Source organism: Taudactylus pleione, unplaced genomic scaffold (assembly GCF_031769625.1).
Source record: "Taudactylus pleione unplaced genomic scaffold, aTauple2 ptg001084l, whole genome shotgun sequence".
In the NCBI taxonomy this organism is placed as follows: domain Eukaryota; kingdom Metazoa; phylum Chordata; class Amphibia; order Anura; family Myobatrachidae; genus Taudactylus; species Taudactylus pleione.
This window is the reverse complement of record NW_028285485.1, coordinates 610001-629971: the sequence shown is the minus strand read 5'-3', so window position 1 is coordinate 629971 and position 19971 is coordinate 610001. Positions and strand designations below refer to the sequence as shown.

At 43.5% G+C, this 19971-nt stretch overlaps 1 protein-coding gene across 3 annotated transcripts in view; it reads right to left on the bottom strand.

The window, feature by feature from the left end:
• The window catches only part of FAM53A (family with sequence similarity 53 member A), a 62081-nt gene that overhangs the window by 38675 nt on the left and 3435 nt on the right, over window positions 1-19971 (bottom strand). Inside the window, exons 1-2 of one of the 3 annotated variants that reach the window (XM_088461633.1) lie at window positions 18621-18697; window positions 1697-1929 (exon numbers count right to left, since the gene is read on the bottom strand). In XM_088461633.1, coding sequence (XP_088317759.1) covers window positions 1697-1813 — 117 coding nt within the window. In that variant the 5' untranslated portion in view covers window positions 1814-1929; window positions 18621-18697. Of the gene's footprint in view, window positions 1-1696; window positions 1930-18620; window positions 18698-19971 lie in introns of those variants that run through there. The other 2 variants (XM_088461632.1, XM_088461634.1) reach the window with 2 other exon arrangements.

The following is a 19971-nucleotide window of genomic DNA, read 5'->3' as shown; positions in this document are numbered from 1 at the left end:
GTGTATGAACTTGACGAACTATGTGCACTTTGTGTCGTTAACGATATCCCTGGTCGTCTGTACATGCAGCTCAACCTGGGCATATGGTTAACGATGCCAAATGCAGCATGGCACTAACCGATGCCGGCACCCCCGTCGATATCACTCATACAGCATATCGTCCAGTGTGCTCTAGCATTCCAGGGTCAAGTTCCACTACAACTTGAGAGATGCAGGCTAACACCCTGTGACTTAAAACACAGGGCCTGATTCAGACCCGGTCGCTAGCAAGCGTACGCTCGTTGCTGGCGATGTTTGCAAATGTGCGCATGTGTATGCATCGCATTGCGCACACTAGTCCGAGCAATCGGGAATCGCTCGCCCAGCATAGACTGCCCAGCAGAATGAGTGATAGGAGAGGCCGTTTGTGAGTGGCAACAGGGGCAGGCCAGTAGTAACGGGGGAGTGGAGGCACGAACGCAGGCGTGCCTGAGTGTTTCCGCGCCGTTTCAGAGGCGTGCATAACTAACAGGCAGCGTCAGAGTACACGTCACCTGGCTGGTTTTTACACTGAACTGCTCGCAGTGCATGGGGTAGGGTAAAGGCAACCACAAGCGCTGTGAATGCTCCCGATGGTACCTGATATACCGATGGTTGCATACACTTCCTGGAGATGACGTGCGCAAGTGGGCGTCTTAAGATAGGCTGGTGGGCGTCTGCATACACAAAGTGATCGCACGCCAAGACATAATGGGTGTGCTTATGCCTTGCCGTGAGATCGCCTGCCTTGCTGGGTGTGTTCCCATTTTGCATACGCTGGTGGAGAGCGTACGCATCTAGCGACCGGGTCTGAATCAGGCCCACAGTACCAAGCAATTCGCAAATCAGAGTAAACCCATATATCCAAAACGGTCTAATTGGGCCTATTTAATAACATGCTGCTGAGAGCAGCCAAACAAGATCTCTGTGTTTAGCATCCAAGTGTCACCAGACTATTGAAAGCTAAAATCTGATTGGCTGTTCTAGAAGTTACATCACATTCTACTTGTGTTACTATATTAAACACGCCTCAATGTCTGTTTGCCGCTACTAAACATAATTCTGGCATAAGGACATGTAATAAAGCAAATGCAATTTGCATGAGCATGACCATACAATTAATGGCTTTATTACCTTTATGATACTAAGTTACACAAATATATTGCAACACAGAGAATGAATATCAGGGAGGTTATAGTATCCCTACAAAAGTTTCAATCAAGCTTAAAAAAAAATAAGAAGCTTCCAAATATTCTGTGGAGGAAACTAAAAATTGTACCCACTGTAGAAGCGGCCATTTTATGGGCTGAACCAATATTCATAACAACGCTATTTAACCTTTCACAAAGAACTAGTGACATCACTTAGGCATGAGGCACACTGTGTCTCATGAATCTGTGAGGTAAATTAGCATTCAGTAAATTCATAGGCAGCACTCATGAAAATTGGTTCAAGCTCACAAAATGGCTACCGCCAGCTATGTGCCTGTGACAGGTTAACTTGAAAGTGCATGGGACAGCCACCTCCCCTCCCACGCTACATTCACTTGCAACCTATTTTTATAGCTGAGATAATTAAATATTCAAATTTGCGTAATTTCGAAGCGGTTTCTCCCCAGTTTCCCCAATTTCTATTATAACAGATCTGCTGCAAGATCTCCAATTAAATTATTACATACCAGATTAATATTGTACGTTTTGCATGAGAGATCGTCCAAGCTTTGGTTCTGCAGCTTCTCTGTAATTAGTGTCACCATGGTAAACCCTACGTCCCCGTTCCGCAGTCCGATGAGCATTGATCCCTCTTCAAATTAATACTGTTTAGTCATTTCAGTTCTTGGTGGAAGCTTGACATGTCTTGAATCCTCACAGTCTAGTTCATTTCAGTGTTCCTGTAATTCATGGTTTTCATCTGAAACAACAAGCAGAACCCGGTTACATAATTACATAAACGCAAATGCAGCCTTCGCACGTCGCACTTTTCTAATCTGATTATGTTCATCTAAAAACAGATTTATTTTTTTTTGTCATGCAATTGAGCTGGCTTCATGGCTAAAACAATGATAGCAGGAAACGTGACATTTCTGGTCATTTGGCCTCTAGTGTAACCCCTTTCTAATGTTAGGTAAAACTTCATTCTTGGGCTGGTCCTGAGGTGTAACACCTACACTATCGTTTTAGCAAAAATTTACCTTCCGGGCAAATATAAATCACCACAAAAGTGACATCATAAAGTGTTAGACATGCAAAACAATTAACAGTAATTGCGGACATGTACACAGCTGAATTACAGACACTGAAAGTTATACGTCAAGCCACTGCAAAACCTATTTAAAGTATATACTACGGCACAGGTCCCCGCAGCCTTTATTGCACAAAAATCCATGAAACTGATTAAATCAATTCGAAAGACACCCATTACCACAAAAGAAAAAAAAAAAAAAATTGAGATCATACCATATACAAAAGTAATCATTTTATTGTCAGACTTTATATGGTCAAAATAGGGACCCAGAATCTTGAACTCACGCACCCAAAAATTCAAAATTGCACCCATTTAAAAATGTAAATTCTATTAGGGGTGAACTGCGGCTGATGCCCTAGATGTGGCTTAGCAACGCAGGCGACGACACATTAAATTGTGCCAATTTCTCTTCGAATTAGAGCATTTTGTCAACAAAATACTTTTGGCCTAGGGTGCCATTAAAAAAAAAAAAAAAAAATTTGATACTCTAGGGCACCCGTGATTCAGGAAGGTTTTAGAACCGCTGATTCAGGACCAGTTTTACTCCTATTAGCCTCTTTAGCAGTGCTCCTCATAGTAACCAAGTAGAAAACCTGTGTGGATCACTTCTAGGCGGGCGTATTACACCAAATTGTGGTTACTTAACTTTTTGCCTTTCTGGTATCCAGATAAACTATCCCAATACTTGTATATGTTTTTTTTTAAACCAATACAACATTTTTGGGCAACACCAATACTCCTGGGTACAATTTCTGCCACACTTTTTGGCTCTAGCAATGTCCAGCTGTTCCCAGACCTCAGTTGACTTGCACTTGATTAATACCCTTCCCCCTGATATACCACATGCAACTTATGGCTTACAACATTGCATGAGTTTAAAAGAGCCATTTGTGTAAAAAGCTAACCCAGAATAAAAACAACAGACTACTAACTGGCTCTTGCAGCAGTCCCCACAAATTTTTTTTTCTTAAAGGGCAGTGACTTTTTACTGAACAAAGAACATCTTTCATGCCATAATGTAAGGCCTACAGAAAAAAACAATTCACCAGACAATTTTCTCAGGGCTCCATGGGAAAAAAAAAAAAAAAATGATGTTTCTTTTAAATAGAAGCGATAATTATCAGACTGCTAATTTTTTTGCTATAAACCCTCAACAGCTGGCTGGATAATTACTGCATTGCTCTTACATTACTTTCTCCTGGAACAAAAAAATCAATAGCGGGTCAAGCAAGGTAGCGTCCGAAACTGACCCTGCACGATTCACATTTATATTAGCACTAAAATGTACGCTGAAACACAGACATGGAAAAGTGGCTAAGACAAGAGATCTCATCTGCTGATATCTTTAGGTTTGCAATAATTAGTCATGTATTATATTCACACAGTATCTGAAGGGTCCACCTGCATGGTTTTTCTGTTGTATATTGAACGCATAAAATTACAAAAAAATAAAAATAACTGCTTGTTGATGACAGTACATCCAGAAAATTGCCGTCTTACAACAAAAACGCACCACGGTTTAATCTGTCAGACTTTATAGCTGGCAGCCATCTTGTTTCTTCCCCAGGCCCTCAAAAAGGCTGTACATGAAACGCAAAGTGGTGTATTTAAACAGTCTCTAAAAAGATTCATTCTGCCTCCGAAACCAGAATGTGCACCATAATTGATAGTATGGTTTAAGCAAGCATGACTTCCTGTATGCATTCACATAACAAATCAATCAAGGGCTGCCACCTCTTCACATTGCTGTGACTCCATAATAAACATTCCTTCTGTACAGTCAGCAGAGCGGTGTCATCCTAGGGACAGAAAAATATAACTGCCTGATGGTATAAATGCACAGCTAAAAATAACAGGACAACGCTAGATTGTAAAAGCAATGTATGTGAAAGTTTCAAAATGACGTGTAAAAAAAAAAATCTCTCATTCGTTAAACCACAGAACAAAGATGTAAATATGGTGGAGGCCGCCATTTTGGAGATCTTAGCATTCATAGTGAACAGAACCAATACTTTGTAACGTTAGTTAAGCTCACAAAATGGCTGCTACCATGAAGCATAAGTGACCAGTCCCAATCAGCTCCTGTCGGTTTACAGGCCGAGTTTAAATAATGACCGTTAGGAACTGATCGGTTGGTACTTTCTCTCTCCCTTTATGTTGTATAGGGGCGTTTCAATAACTTCCATGGCTGCCGCGAGCTACTCAATTGTTTGGGAGACCAGCCCTGAGGCTGCACTCTTCGTGGATTTTTACTCGCACCCTCCTGAGGCTTTGGGGCTGGTCGTGAATGCTGGGTGTGCCGTAAAAGCAGCGAGCCCAGCTCTTAGCACAAGAGAAGCTGCTTAACATGACTAATCCCGTGCATTCTCGCGCAAACAATTGAAAAGCTTGTGTGCAGTTTAGACGGGAGCTACAACCCATTGAATCGAACACTTAACGCAGTGGTCGGGGGAAGAGGGGTAAATTACCCCACATGGGGTAAAAATGACATTCCTGTGGCTAAGGGACGGACAGCCGGGCATGAATATGAATCATTCTGTAATATAGAATGATTCATATGCATGCCCGGCTGTGCCGCAGGGAGGCTCTAAGCTGGACGCCCGCTGAGATGTTATTACCAGCGGGCGCCCAGCTCCTTCCCTGCAGCACTGCGTTAGCTGGAGGCTGGAGTTCTCTTCTGAACTCCAGCTTCCGGCTCTCTCTGTACGCAGAGATGTCATGACGTCTCTCCCATAGTTCCGAGGAGCAGCCGGGCGGACAGGACGGCGGCGGATGCAGGTGCGGGGATTAAGGTAAGTTTTTTTTGTACAAGCGGCACTACAGGAGCATTATAAGGGGGCACTACTACAGGGGCACTATATGGGGGCACTACTACACGATTTCCTTCCTTTCAAATCAAGGGGGTAACGTCGAAGTATCTAAATATATTTTGGGATAAAAGGTAAAAAAGTTCCCTGACCCCTGCCTTAACGTATATTCCTCATCAAATATCTTATTCTCAAGGCTGCCTGTAGCGTCAACTCTGTTTCAAGAGAGAAACTCCCCCATTGGTCCCAACCTTTGCTTAATTACCCCAATTTCTCACAGAATAATGTATTGTGCACTTCTAGAGGCTTTTGTAAAGAAACCATTCTAGGACTAATAGTCCTGCATAGGGCAGTGACAGACAATAAGAACATTATGTGGGTGTGTGACTGAGGGAGAACCACCTATATCGGTCACTGGACGGAATTCAATTGATTACGCGGTCCGGATCTCCCGTCTAACGTGACAGGAGATCGCGCGCCGCTATTCAATTGATGCAGTTTTTCGCGCTGATCGCGCCCATAGAGGTCAGGTTTAGCCGCGTAAAGCAGCTAAACCCGACCAAAGTGCCGGGCGCGACCGCGAAAAGTGATGTTTGGGCGCCCAAACAGGTCACTTTTCGCACATTTCATCTCTCATCCCCCTGGGGCTGCGAGCTGAAATGTAGCGCTGGCAGCTGATCGCGCTCGACAGGAGCAAGAATTGAATAGCTCCGTTGGGCGCAATAGGGGCTGGAATCAATTGAATTCCGCCCAATGAATTATGTTTCCACCACTCATATTACTAAGCAACGCCGCAGGAATATCTGGTAGGTGTTCGGCACACATGACAGCTTGAATAAAGTCCACATTATTCTGATGACTAATTTACCAGATGGACTGCGGATTGAGGCCTGTTCAATTTATACTAGGAACTTTATAGAATATTTTGCTTATTAAGTAACAAACCATGTTTTGCAGAATGATAAATACGGTACGTCCCTAGTTCTTACTCAAGGATGTTGAAGTTATATCTGTATTCCCCAATAACTTAGTCATTAGGTGGCGCTGTTCCACTACTGCCAGCTGATAATTGAACCTACATCAACTAACTTGCATGGCAGTGACAGTAGTTAGCAGTGAACGAGCCATATTTAAATCTGCAAAAAACAGAACCGGAAGTTCTTCCGCCCTCCAAAGGTCAATTGCAGAATTACGGCAGTGCAGTCTCACTCCCTACAGTAAAGATTACTTATTAACACTATTTTTCTTGACGTTTTATCTTTGACAGAAGTAGTTACCTGCCCAGATGTTTAGCCGGGTAAACCGGTCAGACAGATGGAACATTGTACACTGCCAATTACAGGATGGAAAACGGTTTGCAAGCAGACAGATTGAGAATGGGAAAAAACTGAAACCCCCCCCTCCCCCCCCCCCCCCCGAAGTAAATGCAAAATTAAAAAGAGACACAGTGAGGTCTGTTTATCCAAGGTGACAACTGGCATTTAGCGTGTCATTTGTAATTACATACACAAATACAATATGCTTTTCCATTACAGGAGCAAGGCGTCTCTACCACTAATTGCAGTGGAAATAATGTCCTAATTCTTATGGGGTCCCCCAAGCACATCTAAGCTCTCCCTAGGCTCTGATACCATTGTAATAAGCTCTAGCAAAATACTAAGGTGCTATCTCTACAGAGGAGTGACATTAAAGCCCGGTACACACTATACATTATTATAAACAACTTATCGTTACAAGGCAAATCGTAATGATAAATAGTTCATATCGTATAGTGTGTACACACTGTATGCTTGCTCCCACAGGTCCTCTGTCGTCCATACAAGCAGCTCAACCAAACGACAATGGTCAGTTATTTATTTATTTATTTTTTAAGAACTCGTATACAATACACTCGCAATACAATATATCGTTGGCCGTTTGGTAGATGCACTATATCGTTTGTCCGGGAATTGGTATGAAATACCGCCGGCCGCACGGCGGTTCGATTCCCGGCAGCCCGACATCAGCAGAGATCCCGGCAGCGGAAGCCCGACAGCGCTGGAAACCCCGATCGTGGATAGGTAAGTATTGTCTAACCTAACCCCCCCAACCCTCCTTAGGGGTGCCTATCCCTAACCTCACCCCCCCCCCCCCCGAGTGCCTAACCCTAATCCCCCCTCTAAGTGCCTAACCATAACCACCCCCTTCACCGCTGCCTAAACCTAAGTCCCCCAGGGGGTGCCTAACCCTAAGTCCCCCCCGGGAGCCCAAAACCTAACCCTCCCCCCCGCGGCTGCCCACTCGTGGCGCCCGGCATCACTACGATCGGGATGCCAGGCGCCAGTCTCCCGGCGTCGGGGAAATGCCGGGCGTCTACATCTAGACGCCCGGCATTTCACCCTTGCCGGGATATGACAGTCGGGAAGCCGGCTGCCGGTATTTAGGCAGTCGGCTTCCCGATTGCATACCTTCGTCCGGGAGTTCAAGGAAATAGTTGACGACATTGCATTGTTTGCACTATAGTCTAGTGCAGTGGTTCTCAAACTCGGTCCTCAGGACACGTTTTCCAGGTCACCCAGCAGATGCACAGGTGTAGTAATTACTCACACATTTTAAAAGTTCCACAGGTGGAGCTAATTATTTCATTTGTGATTGTGAGGAGACCTGGAAAACATGCACCGTTTGGGCTCCTGAGGACATTAGTGCGGGGTACTACGCGCTGCCATGAAATTTGGTAGACACTTCTCAGTGTTGAGGGGCATCCAGGTTAGCAGTGTTGGCTACCAAACTTACTCAGACAAAAAGTTCCCATTCTCCATTACAGTGTAGAGTAAAAAGAATCTAATAGCCCCTCTCACGACCGAGGTTAATTGATGCTACCAAACTGATAACTGTTGGATCTGGAGCGCTGAAAGATGACGTCAGCAGGGAATGTCCACTTTTGATGACAATATTTTGCAGGGAAGACACGGGTTCGGGGTGAAGGGGGCCAACCCAGGAATAACTCCGGACTGAGGTGTTGTGTGAAAAGGGGTATCAGGGTTGTGACCCAGGTTGAAACAGTGTTCAAAATCACGTGACAGAGCAGGGTGGGAGCCCCGAATTTTGGTCTGAAAGCGGTATAAAAAAAATTTGTGTTCTCACAATCTAGAGAACACATCTAGAAAGGCTTGGGTGCTACAAAAAGTTACAATGTTATCCCTATCTATACACTTACAGATGTTGTATATGTAAATCTGCAATAAAATCAATGTGAGCTGTAGTAATGGCATGCTTCTTGTACTGATACCACTTTGCGCTCACTATAATATTGCTGTCTTTTAGTTATAAAGTCAAGTGAACTTTAAAATAGCGATGAAGCCAGGGCACTAGAGACTAATCCAGACATTGGTTATTCATTCCTAGAAAAAGCTGAACAGCGGGCATTGGGCAGGCATTTCAACCCTTAATCTAGTTCTCTGTATACTCACTGCAGGATTGCCAGATATACTGTATGCCAGAGCAATCCCAGGTTGCATGCAAGAATTCACTCTCGGCAATATCCTGATATCAGAAACTCTTCTCTTGGAGAGAGATAAAGTACCAGTCATCTCCTGGGCAGTCTCGCTGCCCCTATGCAAAATCAGCCACAGCTTAGTACTTTTCCCCCCCGTATCTTTTTATATTGAACAATCTTGCAGAAGTGTTCGGCTACTTAAGAGTTAAGTCACAACATTTTATTCAAAAGGCATGGCATAAAGCCATAGGGGATAATAACAGAACAGTCACTACAACATATTATAGCTTTAGATAAAAGTTTACTAGTAATAGGCAAAGCTATATGCTAATTGCTGCAGACACTGATAAGAGCTTTAGGTTTATGGTCAAAATGCACGGCTGAACCATTATACAACTTTGTTGGAGTAGAACAGCTACAGGCTTGGTATTGCTTGAGAAGCTATACTGGAGGGACTAGTAGGTGGCGCTGTATCATAAGTTGTCCCTGTGTGGTCTCTCTTTGTTGTGATCGTGCACTCTCCCAGGGGGGTGAATTCAGTCCCAGACATCGACACAATGTACTGTCCGGAAAAGCACATCGCACCCTGCCAACATCACAAGTTTTCCCTTACACCCGTTAGAGGTGCAAAGGAAAACATGCACTGTCAGCACTACTGTAATTGGCTAATACGTGCACAGACAGGCTACACAGTGATGCCCGGCAGCATATTCTGCTAACCTGGATTCCCTTTTTTAGAATCTTGTTTGTTAATTCTCCAAGTCACGTAATGAAGTTTACATGTAGTAGTCACTGTAAAATTTATACCACAATCTTTTCCTGTGTGCGATGATTAAATGAAACATTCTGCAGCCACACTTAATAACTTAGGCTAAATCAATCATCAGAGCACCCCATAATTCCCTATGGACTAGTTGCATCACAAGCACAAAGCCATAAGTGGAACTTCATTCTCATGAATATTCATTCAGCACAACAAAATGGCTGCCTCTGCTGCGTGTATACAACAAGTTTACTTTAAGGCTTGTGAGGGAAAGTGAATACGTACTCGTTTTAAAACTCAAACATTCAAAGCAGCTGTTTAATATTTTTACACAGCCCTACAGGTATTTTCAACCAGGTTATGAACGTGTTGACATTTCTTTTCATTACGAAATGCTACTTCATGTCATCCCTCCGAGGAAGATTCTCTCCATTTATCTTACTGACAAGGCAGATTATATAGTTTATTATGACTATTGTACAAAGATGGGCGTTATTTTAGGGACAGGCCTCCTAAAACGATTTGTCATCCCCCATTAGCGGCGACGCTTTAAAAAATTTCCAACAGCGATAACCTTCAGCCTTGGTCATCTAAGAACTACCCATTAATGAAAGGCCCAATATTGTTCTGAGATAGAAAATCCAGAACAATAAACCCAGTCCATAAATTCTTTCGACCTGAAGCAGGCAGGGACCCATGATGTTTTAGTAGCACCCTGCTGGCGGCGTGTTGTATGGAAAACACTACACGCCTGAAAAAAAAAAGGGAACGGTTTAGCAACAGCGAACGGGTGCAGCAGAAATTGCTGGACTTTCGCGCTCCCGAAAGCCTCTTTCTAGCCGAACCTCAATCTACTAACATCAGGCTAAGTATTCAATAAATGTATTTAGCGATAACTGCCCCATCCATATCATGCATTTAATATTTTTACACCAAGGCCTTTAATGACAGCAGACACAGGTGTTCCCAATTGAAGCTTTGCAAAGCATTATGAGAACACACAAAAGCTGCAATGAATAGAAGGAAGGAGTTAACACCCCAGGGAGTTCAGCAGAAAATCTGCTTCCAAGTAAACACCCATTACTGATAATGCATATGTTAAGCCTAGAACTTAAACTGACCCAGTCTGCCCATAGAATTAAGTCAAGGAGGTATATTACTAAAGGTCGATCATCGATGTTGTGTTTCTGGGGCTAAATCACACATTTACTAATATTTAATAAACCAAATCAAAAATGGTCTGTTAGTAAATGTCAATTAGTCACTGAAACATCGGTGGGGGTCACACTAAAACAGGCAGGGGGGGGGGGGCTGGTGATCTGTGTACGATTTTAGTCGTGCCTCCATACGCTGAATGATGTATAGGCACAATGTACAGCTCACCACTTGTAATGGTCAGAACAAACTTTCAATGTAGAAGGATGCGATTTGCCGTTCCAGAACTATATAAACTGCATTCAGTGCACTAAATTCCCACCTCAGATTACCGCTACACCGATTAGATGAGACCCTAATTCAGTACACACCCCATTGGTTCACTAGCCAGAAGCTAGCCCTACTTCCAATGGATGGTCAGTGTTGTATCCTCTATTGGACTTTAAGGTCCTGACTTGACTTTCTTCACATTGGAATTATAACAGATGTCAGTGGTTCCTACTGAAGATAGGCAGCACTTCTGTGAATATGGATTTACCCCATAATATCGGTCCCTCTGCTGTACGTAGCTGACCGGTCCTGATTGAGAGACTGTTCCTTAACTACAAAGCCATCAAGCACTCCGCAGACGTAAAAGTTGCTCTTACGTACAACAACTTTGCATCTATTTTTGAAATGTAGTTTCAAACACTAGAAAACTTTATTGAAATTTCCGTGAATGTATGGCTGGTTATGACTGGAAACACAGGTTTCAAAAAAGTGTTAAGACTTCAAAGTCAGTCTGCAACACAGCCTGGAACATGGAGGATCCGTGGGTGTAGCATAGCTGTAATCTCAAACGTCACGTCCCTTCTCTGTCCAAAAAGTCACAAAAAGTTCTCTTTAAAAAGTGAAAAATAGCAGCAGCGGGCCTGGCTGGGGACACAATTTGTATTCTCCCCTCCTTTGCTTCCTGCACGCATTGCAACATTTAATTTCTCTCCTGCTTTGGAAGAGACCAGGGTTCAACCTCAGTCTCTGTTATTGGAACATATTTTATGAGACTCATAACCTGCCATGTTCTACTACTCAATGGAATATTTCAGCAGCGATTTGACACGTTGCTCTAAGATCGGCAAGTCATAACCACATGGTAACTAAGAAATATCAGGGATGTTTTCATGCAGATATCACTGCAGACAAAAATGCTCCGTTTGCTAGAGGCCGTAACACTTTGAAAAAAACTTTAGAACATTCAAGGTCTCCCACAAGCATTAAGCCCTAAATCAAAATAGCCTACTAACAATAAGCCTGGAAAATGAAATACTTTAGATAAAAGCCAAAGTTATTGTGCATACACACGGTCAGATATGTCAGATGAACGATTTCAGACAGTATTAAAATTAATGGAATCGTCCAAATCTGACTGCAAACATATCAGATGTCAGATATCGTTATCTGACAAACGGGAACGTGCATCGTTCATTGTTGCAGTCACACAGGTAAGATTTTCTTTCAGGTATGAACGCAGTGTTCTCCTCAGGCTGTTTTCTGCCGGAGTATCGCCCGGCAGAAACAGCCTCCCGCCCGGCACTTTTCCCCGCCGACCCCCGCTGTGGAACGCTGGCCTCTGAAGTAAACGGAGGCTAAAGAAGCCTCCGATCGCTTCCGAGGCCAGCGTTCCCAGTGATGCACTGCGCGGGTGAAGTCATGACGTCACCAGCGACGTGAGGAGCCTCTCCCTTAGCGCCTGCTGGATCTAGTTAGATCCAGTCAGCGTGAGGTAGCGCGAGCGGCCAGCAAGTAAAGGTAACTGCTGGGCTGGGGCCAGGACCAGTCTGGGGGCATTGCATAAGGGACACTATTAAACCTGGGGGTACTGCATAAGGGGCCAGCCTGGGGGCACTGCATAAGGGACAATATTTATGCCTGGGGGCACTGTATAAGGGGCCAGTCTGCCAGCACTATTTAAGCCTGGGGGCACTACATAAGGGACCAGTCTGGGGGCACTACATAGGGGCACTACTTCAGCCAGGGGGCAATGCATAAGGGCAAAGTTAAACTACAGGGGGCACTTTTGACTGAGACCCAATGGGGGAGCAGCCTGAGACCTGTCGGGCTGGATTGGTAAGGGATATACCCTTTTTCCCGGCGTGCACATAATTGCGAAGGCCCCCTTCCGGCTACTTTTGGATGCCACCCGGCTGGAAAACTTTCTGGGGAGAACACTGATCGTTATCGTTTAGATATGACAGAAAACCTGACCGTGTGTATGCACCATTGCTTGAACATTCCATAATTAAATGTGCAAATCGTATGAATGGTAAAAGACAAGATATCGTAAGCAGGACTGGTGATAAAGGAACAAGTTTCCCCTTTTCACTTCCACATCAGTTGAAACATCTGTTCCTAAACGGCACAAGTGATGCAAAGCAAGACAATTCACAATGCAAAATGTATGCAAAACGGCCCCATACAAAGAACTTTGGCCACAAAGTGTACTTACCCAGGGTGGCATTCAATTCAGCGAGAACAACAACATGTGCCGTTCTGAAATGGCATATCTTGCCAGCTGGCATTGCGAGGTCGACCCTACTCTATACGACAGATGTGTGCCGACTGGCATCGCAGCGATGTTCGGCAGCACAACGCTTTGGACTGAATCCCCCCCACCATGGTCAAATACAAATACAGTATTTTGCATGTAAATATGACAGAAAACATAATAAAATATAGGTATTTTTGTGATGACATACTATACTTTAGAGACACAGGAACAAGTTTAGAACCTCTATGGGCTCAATCCAAGTAGGGGCAAGAGGGGGGGGGGGTTACCGTTTTAACGGCGTACAATCCCCTCCCCTTTGCAGCCCGATCTCACCCCAGACCCACACATAAGTAGCGCTAATCACTTAGCGCTGACCTGTATCGGCCTTGGCTTATTTAGATTAGAACAGGTCTACTTAAGGCAAGTTGATCACTGGACGGGGCCATATTGGGAAGTTGTCACACAGACACTAGTAGGTGAATTCAATCATTAAAACTATTTAGCAACTGCAGCAGATGCATCAATTTACCAATATACACACTCACGCACACGCACACAGGGAGCTCTTAACGCCAGCTCCCATTCGCCCCAGGCTAAGACTGCAGGAGTGATTTAAGATCGTATAGCACGCTTGTTGATCACTTTCTCGTGAGAAAATACCATGTACATGAAGTTTAAAAAACGACATTTCAAAGCTTGAGGTTAAGTTCCACTATAAGACTCAGAACAGAACGCGCATTCTCTCTCCATCCAACGTGTCCCACATTAGGTCCCACAATTTAGGGATCACTGCTCCCTGCGGAATAGCACACCGAGTACTGATGGAACATGGCTGCCCCTAGTTGCATGCAAAAGTATGTGCAATGGAAACGTTGGTAACGCCTAGAATTTTTTTTAAATAAATGAAATTCCCAATTAAGTCATCTTAAAAGGGCAGAACCGGTAACGCGAACTTCCATATTCATGTTGCAAATCTACCACATGCAGTACAGTGTGCGACATGTGCAGGTGCTTAGTAATTACACATTAGTTTATACCAGGACGTTTTCGCAGCATGGAGGCAAAGCACGCTTGGAGTTGTAGTTCTACAACGGGCTGTTAAGCAAATTACAGCACCAGAAATATGAACTAAATGATGTTATAAATTCTGTGGGCAATACGTAGAGGAAATATTCCCAACAAGCACAAATGAGCAACATGTCAAGCACCCGGGGTTGGCCAAGGTTTTCCTGAGCTCACACAGAGGAATGTGTTTAGGGAAAAAACAGTGGGCTCCAAATAGGACAGGGGGATTTCCAATGTTTCCCTGACGCTCTGGTCAGGCCCAACAGATGGGTGAGGGGGAGCGCAAGCATCAGTAGAAACATACTAGTTAAAATAAAAATAAATATATTTTCTAACATGTTTATCAATGCATTTGCATTTAATTGGCCTAGTCTACAACAGATGTACCATTCACTATTGCTGCACTCCCAAGGACCGCCTGACTCGGCTCATGCCAGCTGTCTTTTTTGAGTCTTATTCGCCCAAAAACGCCTCTAAAGCTGGGTACACACTGGAGCTGTATTGGCTCGAAATTGTTTCCGGACAAATCAGAATTACATATCTATCGGCCGGATCGACCAGTGTGCACGGCCAACCTGCGAGCTCCTGCGGTCATTAGATATCTTCCAGTCGGCCTTGCTGCGTGCCCAACCGGACGATATCGCATGCGACACTAGGCAAGGTAATGCAGGACGGAACTATTGTTCGGTCCATCCTTCATGTTGTAATGTTGTTCTGACGTGTACCGCGGATACTATATGTCGGCCGCCATATCGTCTGCTTCATGAGATTACTCTGATTAATTTGATATGCAACTCTAATGGTGCATACACACGGTCAGATCAGTCAACGATAACGTTGTCTGCTCGCCATGCATGTGCTAGATGTTAAACAGTGAACATCCAGCACACCACCAACCCCCAAAAGACTAACGATCGCGTGTCCCTATAGTAACCTGATCGATATCGATCAGGTTGGACTGCATGCACGGGCGATGGTCGTTATCAACCATCCGTGCCCGCACATCGTCCGTCATTTGGGGGTTGGAAGGGGACAAAAAATGGTCGATATGAACGATGTAACCATAAACAATATCGTTATCATTCATATCGTCTAAGTATGACCGTTTGTATGCAGCTTTTTTCCACTCTAATAGCCATGGTATACAATCTCATTCGCACACAGACATTCAAGTGTCATATCAAATGAATCAGGACGGTCTCGTGTCACATCCATTTGCGCCTAAGACGCATTCTCTGGCACACAAAACTTAAAAAAAAAACTCTTGGCGCAAGTCGGGCAGCACGGAACCTGGCACGCGCTAGGTTATGAGTAATAAATTTAAAAAAAAGAAGGAGATTGTGTGTGTGTATGTGTATATATATATATATATATATATATATATATATATAAGACCCGTCACCAACCTCCAAGAGCACCTGTGAGAAGCTGCTTAATGGAAGCTCCAGTAAAAAAAAATCATCCTGTGTAACACTCAAGTGTCATTAACTGCGGGGGACATGTTGGATCAGAGCCCACTGTAAATATATTCACGATCTCTGTGAAATCACGAATACAGAGAGATGACTCACTTTAACAACTATGTTTCCACATGGATGGGCTCACACATGCGTGTTCTGCATGCAGGAGAGTTGAAGCACATGTATATTTGGAGAAAGGGGAAGGTAATTGGGGAAAATTGCACATATATTGCTCATAGACCTCCATATGAAGAATTCTTTTACATGTGACAAATACACATTGAAATTAAATGTAAACAAGTTGGCTAGAGCAAAAGCGCACAATCTGGGGGAAAGGACCAGAATTTTTAGTTTTGTGCCCACTTAGGGGTCTATTGATCAAGCGGTGAAAAGGGTGTTGAAGTGGATCAGTGGAGAAGTTGCCCATAGTAACCAATCAGCTCCTACCTATTATATTATAGACTGTACTTGATAAATGCTACTTCAAAGCTGATTGGTTGCTATGGGCAACATTTCCACTGATTCACTTCTCCACACTTTTCACTGCTTGATAAATAGACCCCTTATTGTCAAATATGCAATATATTCTAGGAGCTGAGGAACTGTACAAGGCTTGCAGTAAGCCCATTTTAAGTTCTAACCTATCAGCTGGATTCTGCTCAACCGCACCAGAGTTTTCCTGTCACCTACCCAGAGGCGGCAGCCATTTTGTACGCCTCAGTGATGCAGCTGGCTTGTAGCATATGTATAGGCTATCCTGTGTGTAAGTGACAGGAACACAAGAAAAATAAAGATTTTTCTTAATCAATAACCACCATCTATGTTCCCAAAACCACCTCATATTTAAACATATTTGGTGTGGAGATCAGTAAAAGTGCATCACGCTGAAATAGTTAAAATCTATGAAAAGAAGAAAAAAAAAAAGATTATAGAGCACAATTACACAAGACAAATGCCACTGGCAGAATATGTAACAATACCAAAATGCAACTGTATAAGCTAGTTTAACCCTTTAAATGCTCATACTGGCCATTTTGATCTCATACCTGCTTTAAACATTGGATACTATACAAACTCAACTAGGTTAACCCTGCAGCAAATCTAATAAAAGCATGCTTTTCCCAACAAAATCAAGTTAAATAAAACATCAGCACCACTATAAAAAAAAAAAAAAAAAAAAGGTACAAATTCAAACCAAATGGGTTCTGCTACAAGTTTGCAGCAAAATGAATGATTTACACTGCATGGCCAGGTCTGTAGAAGAAAGAGAATTTTTTTTTATTTTAAGAGGGCTCAAGGCGAACACCCAACCCATTTAGTACACTTTTTTTTTTTACAAGGTGATACATAGGGCTAGCTGCCACGCTTGTAAAATGTCTTTTAAACAGAAACATCATTCTATGGGGGAAGTTTTTTTAAACTTATCTGCAAACCAAAGTTACTTCTACCACATGCAAAACCATTTAATTTTCACACTGCGCAAGTGTGACCCAAAAATCACACACACAGACTACAGGACTTCTACAATTACCTGCCCTCCAAATATTTACTCTATAACCCTGCTTGCATGGGGCCCGAGAACTAACTTTTTCGGCACAAACCGAGGAAGTCCTATGCGAAACACATGTAACGTTTTAGAGGAAAGGCAGCTTTAGCCTAACAATTGTCTAGCAGTCCCCCATAAATGTGAACACATGTTCTAAGCCAAATATAATCCCAAAATGGGGTATGGGAGCGGAGTATGAATTCAATGAAAACGTTTCGCTGCAGACCTTCTAGTGTAAACAGTTTCCCATCCCCTCAATGTCAACTCTTAAGTTCTGGTTTCTGTTAAACCTCCAAACTGCCTCAAGGAGTTTAATTTACTATTTAAAGAGGTTTACACATATATATATATATATATATTAAATAAATAAATGTCTTCCTTGTACACATTGAGATCATGCCAGTAATAAACAGAACCAGGCAGAAACCTGCCAACATCACAAGGCCTGTTAACCCATAAAAACTGGAGGAAAGGCAGAGTTTCTGTAGTCATTGTAAGGCACTTAATGCAGAGTAAATAACAGCCCTGTGGATCTCTGCTGAGGCCTTAGAGGCCCTACGAGCGTCTCTGTACCTTTAAATCCCGGTCCCACTGCCACCACACGCTCACCAGGGTGATGTTTCTATTAATAAGCATGGCAGCGTTCAGTCAATTTCATGAAGTCGCGTCTCACCCAGTATAACCCTCCAGGCCTTACAGAAATTCCCTCCTGGGGACGGGAGGGCAGCCCGGGGACAACATGTAAAGGCACTGACTGGCACAATGTCTTAGTGGGCAGGCTCTGGACGTTTAACACATGGTATAAAAATGCCTCTTGTACAAGTCTGTTGTCCATTTTAAAAATGATGTGCGTTAAATAAAAAAAAAAAAATCTTCCAAGCTGACTTAATGAAATCCATGGCAGTAAACTAGTTAACTATGCCCAATTTTTTTTTTTCTTCTTTGCTATTAACTAGTACCTAGCCGTGCTTCCCTCTGCAGTCGCCCTACAGGGTTATTCCACACAATGCAACATGAAAACACAATTCACCTCTGTCTAAACATGATGTCGACATGATCTGCGACACCATCCAGCCGTGATTAAGAGATCCACATGCCGGCCAAACATGTGCAAGGCAGGGAACAAAGGGGAGAGCACGTTACCAGTTACCCGCTAAACGGGATGCAATTTCAGGGAGTTTGAGCAGTTTACCTCCCCCCAACAATAGCGGTGACTACAAATTCTGGGGAATATTCAATTTTTTTTATTTTTTTTTGTTTTTAGAATCTACAAAAATTGCAGTAGAGCCAAATACAACATTTTATTATCCAAGTGTATCGCGTGCAAGGTAGGGGACGGAAGGGGGCGAATTTAGCACTTATTTGCTAACAGTGTGCTATGCATTGCAAGTTGACATGACCGTAAAAAAAAAAAAAAAGACATCAAAAGGTGGAATAAAGAGTACAAGGATGCAAACACTGACAACAGTAAGGACGGCTAGCACGCAATGCTGCAGACAGGCACTGCACACAGTGTAAGGGGTGGTAGTAGCAGCCCGTGCCCGGGCAATACATGTGTACCTGTGCAGCACGCTGTATCCTGTGCTTGCTGCCTTTCCCTTGGCTTCTCCCATGCATATGACCACACAACCTCCCCAACACAAACAAATGTAAAAAAAAAAAAAAAACTTCACTTTCACACACCCACCTCCCCGCCTCTTCCCCACCCACTGTGATCCCATTGGCCCGCGACACTCCAGCTATTTTTTTTTTTCCTGTTACCACTTTACAACTTTATTACCAATACAGTAGTAGATTCTGCTGAGGATATGCAAATTACTCAGCAAATGTTTCAAAGCAATTACAGCAGCGATCGTAGGGGCTACCAGCGTAGCACAAGGCAAAACTGTGCGTGGGTATGCAAAATAAAAAATAGGGAATGGTCGGTGGCTACTAGTTAACCATTTGCAGCCTTTAGCAGGCAACAGTTGGAAGGAAGTATTGCTGACTAAATGGGAGTGCGGCTATCACGTCATGTGAATAAAGATATTTTAGCACACTTCTTGGCAGACAAAGGATTAAAGGGGGGGGGGACAAGTGCTGGCACGGCATGCTGGGAGTCATAGTCCACCGCAGAGGGGGGTGTCTGGAGGATCTTAGAACAGATACTGGAAGTTTCTGGGCTGGATTGTACTAGTATTCTGCCAAACAGCCAAGAGCTCATATGACAATAATACATCACATTTCTATCTAACAATTCCTGACCAGACACACAGTTTCTATACAGGTGTAAAAGAAAACATACATAGAGAATACTGACATGGTAAAAAAAAAAGAAAAAAGTAAAATACATCTAAAAGTTTGCAAAAGTCATTAAAATGCATATTTTGCAAAAAAAAAAGTTCAATATTGTATCCCTCAGCTACAAAAGTAATTGGGCTTGATTTCATTCAAAGCGAATTGAATAGCGACGGGAATGAGCTCCAGGAGCTATTCAATTCTGCCGCGCGGTTAGGTCAGGGAATGCCCGTTTAGCCCCTTGCATCTTAAACAGGGTGTTTAGTCGCGAGAACAGACATTCTCCGACTAAACTTCCCGGCGTGATGCTGTTTCCGCCGTGCTAAGGGCAGAAAACCGCTTCGCGCCTGTACTTTTGTCGGATTTCTGCTCGCATCGCAGGAGGGATGCAAGAAGAAATACTTAGTCTGGCTCAGCAGCGCGCAAAACTGAATAGCTCCGGGGGCTTATTCCTGGCGCTTTTCAATCCGCGTTGAATTGGATCGAGCCCATTGAAGAGGATAATTCTAGCCATTCTACAATGTAAATCCTGGTCTTTCAGGTACAGACCTCCATTCCAGTGGTACAGAAGAATGAAAAGGGCAGTTAATTATAGGCCATTTGTTACAATTACTCACAGTAATTATATACTTGT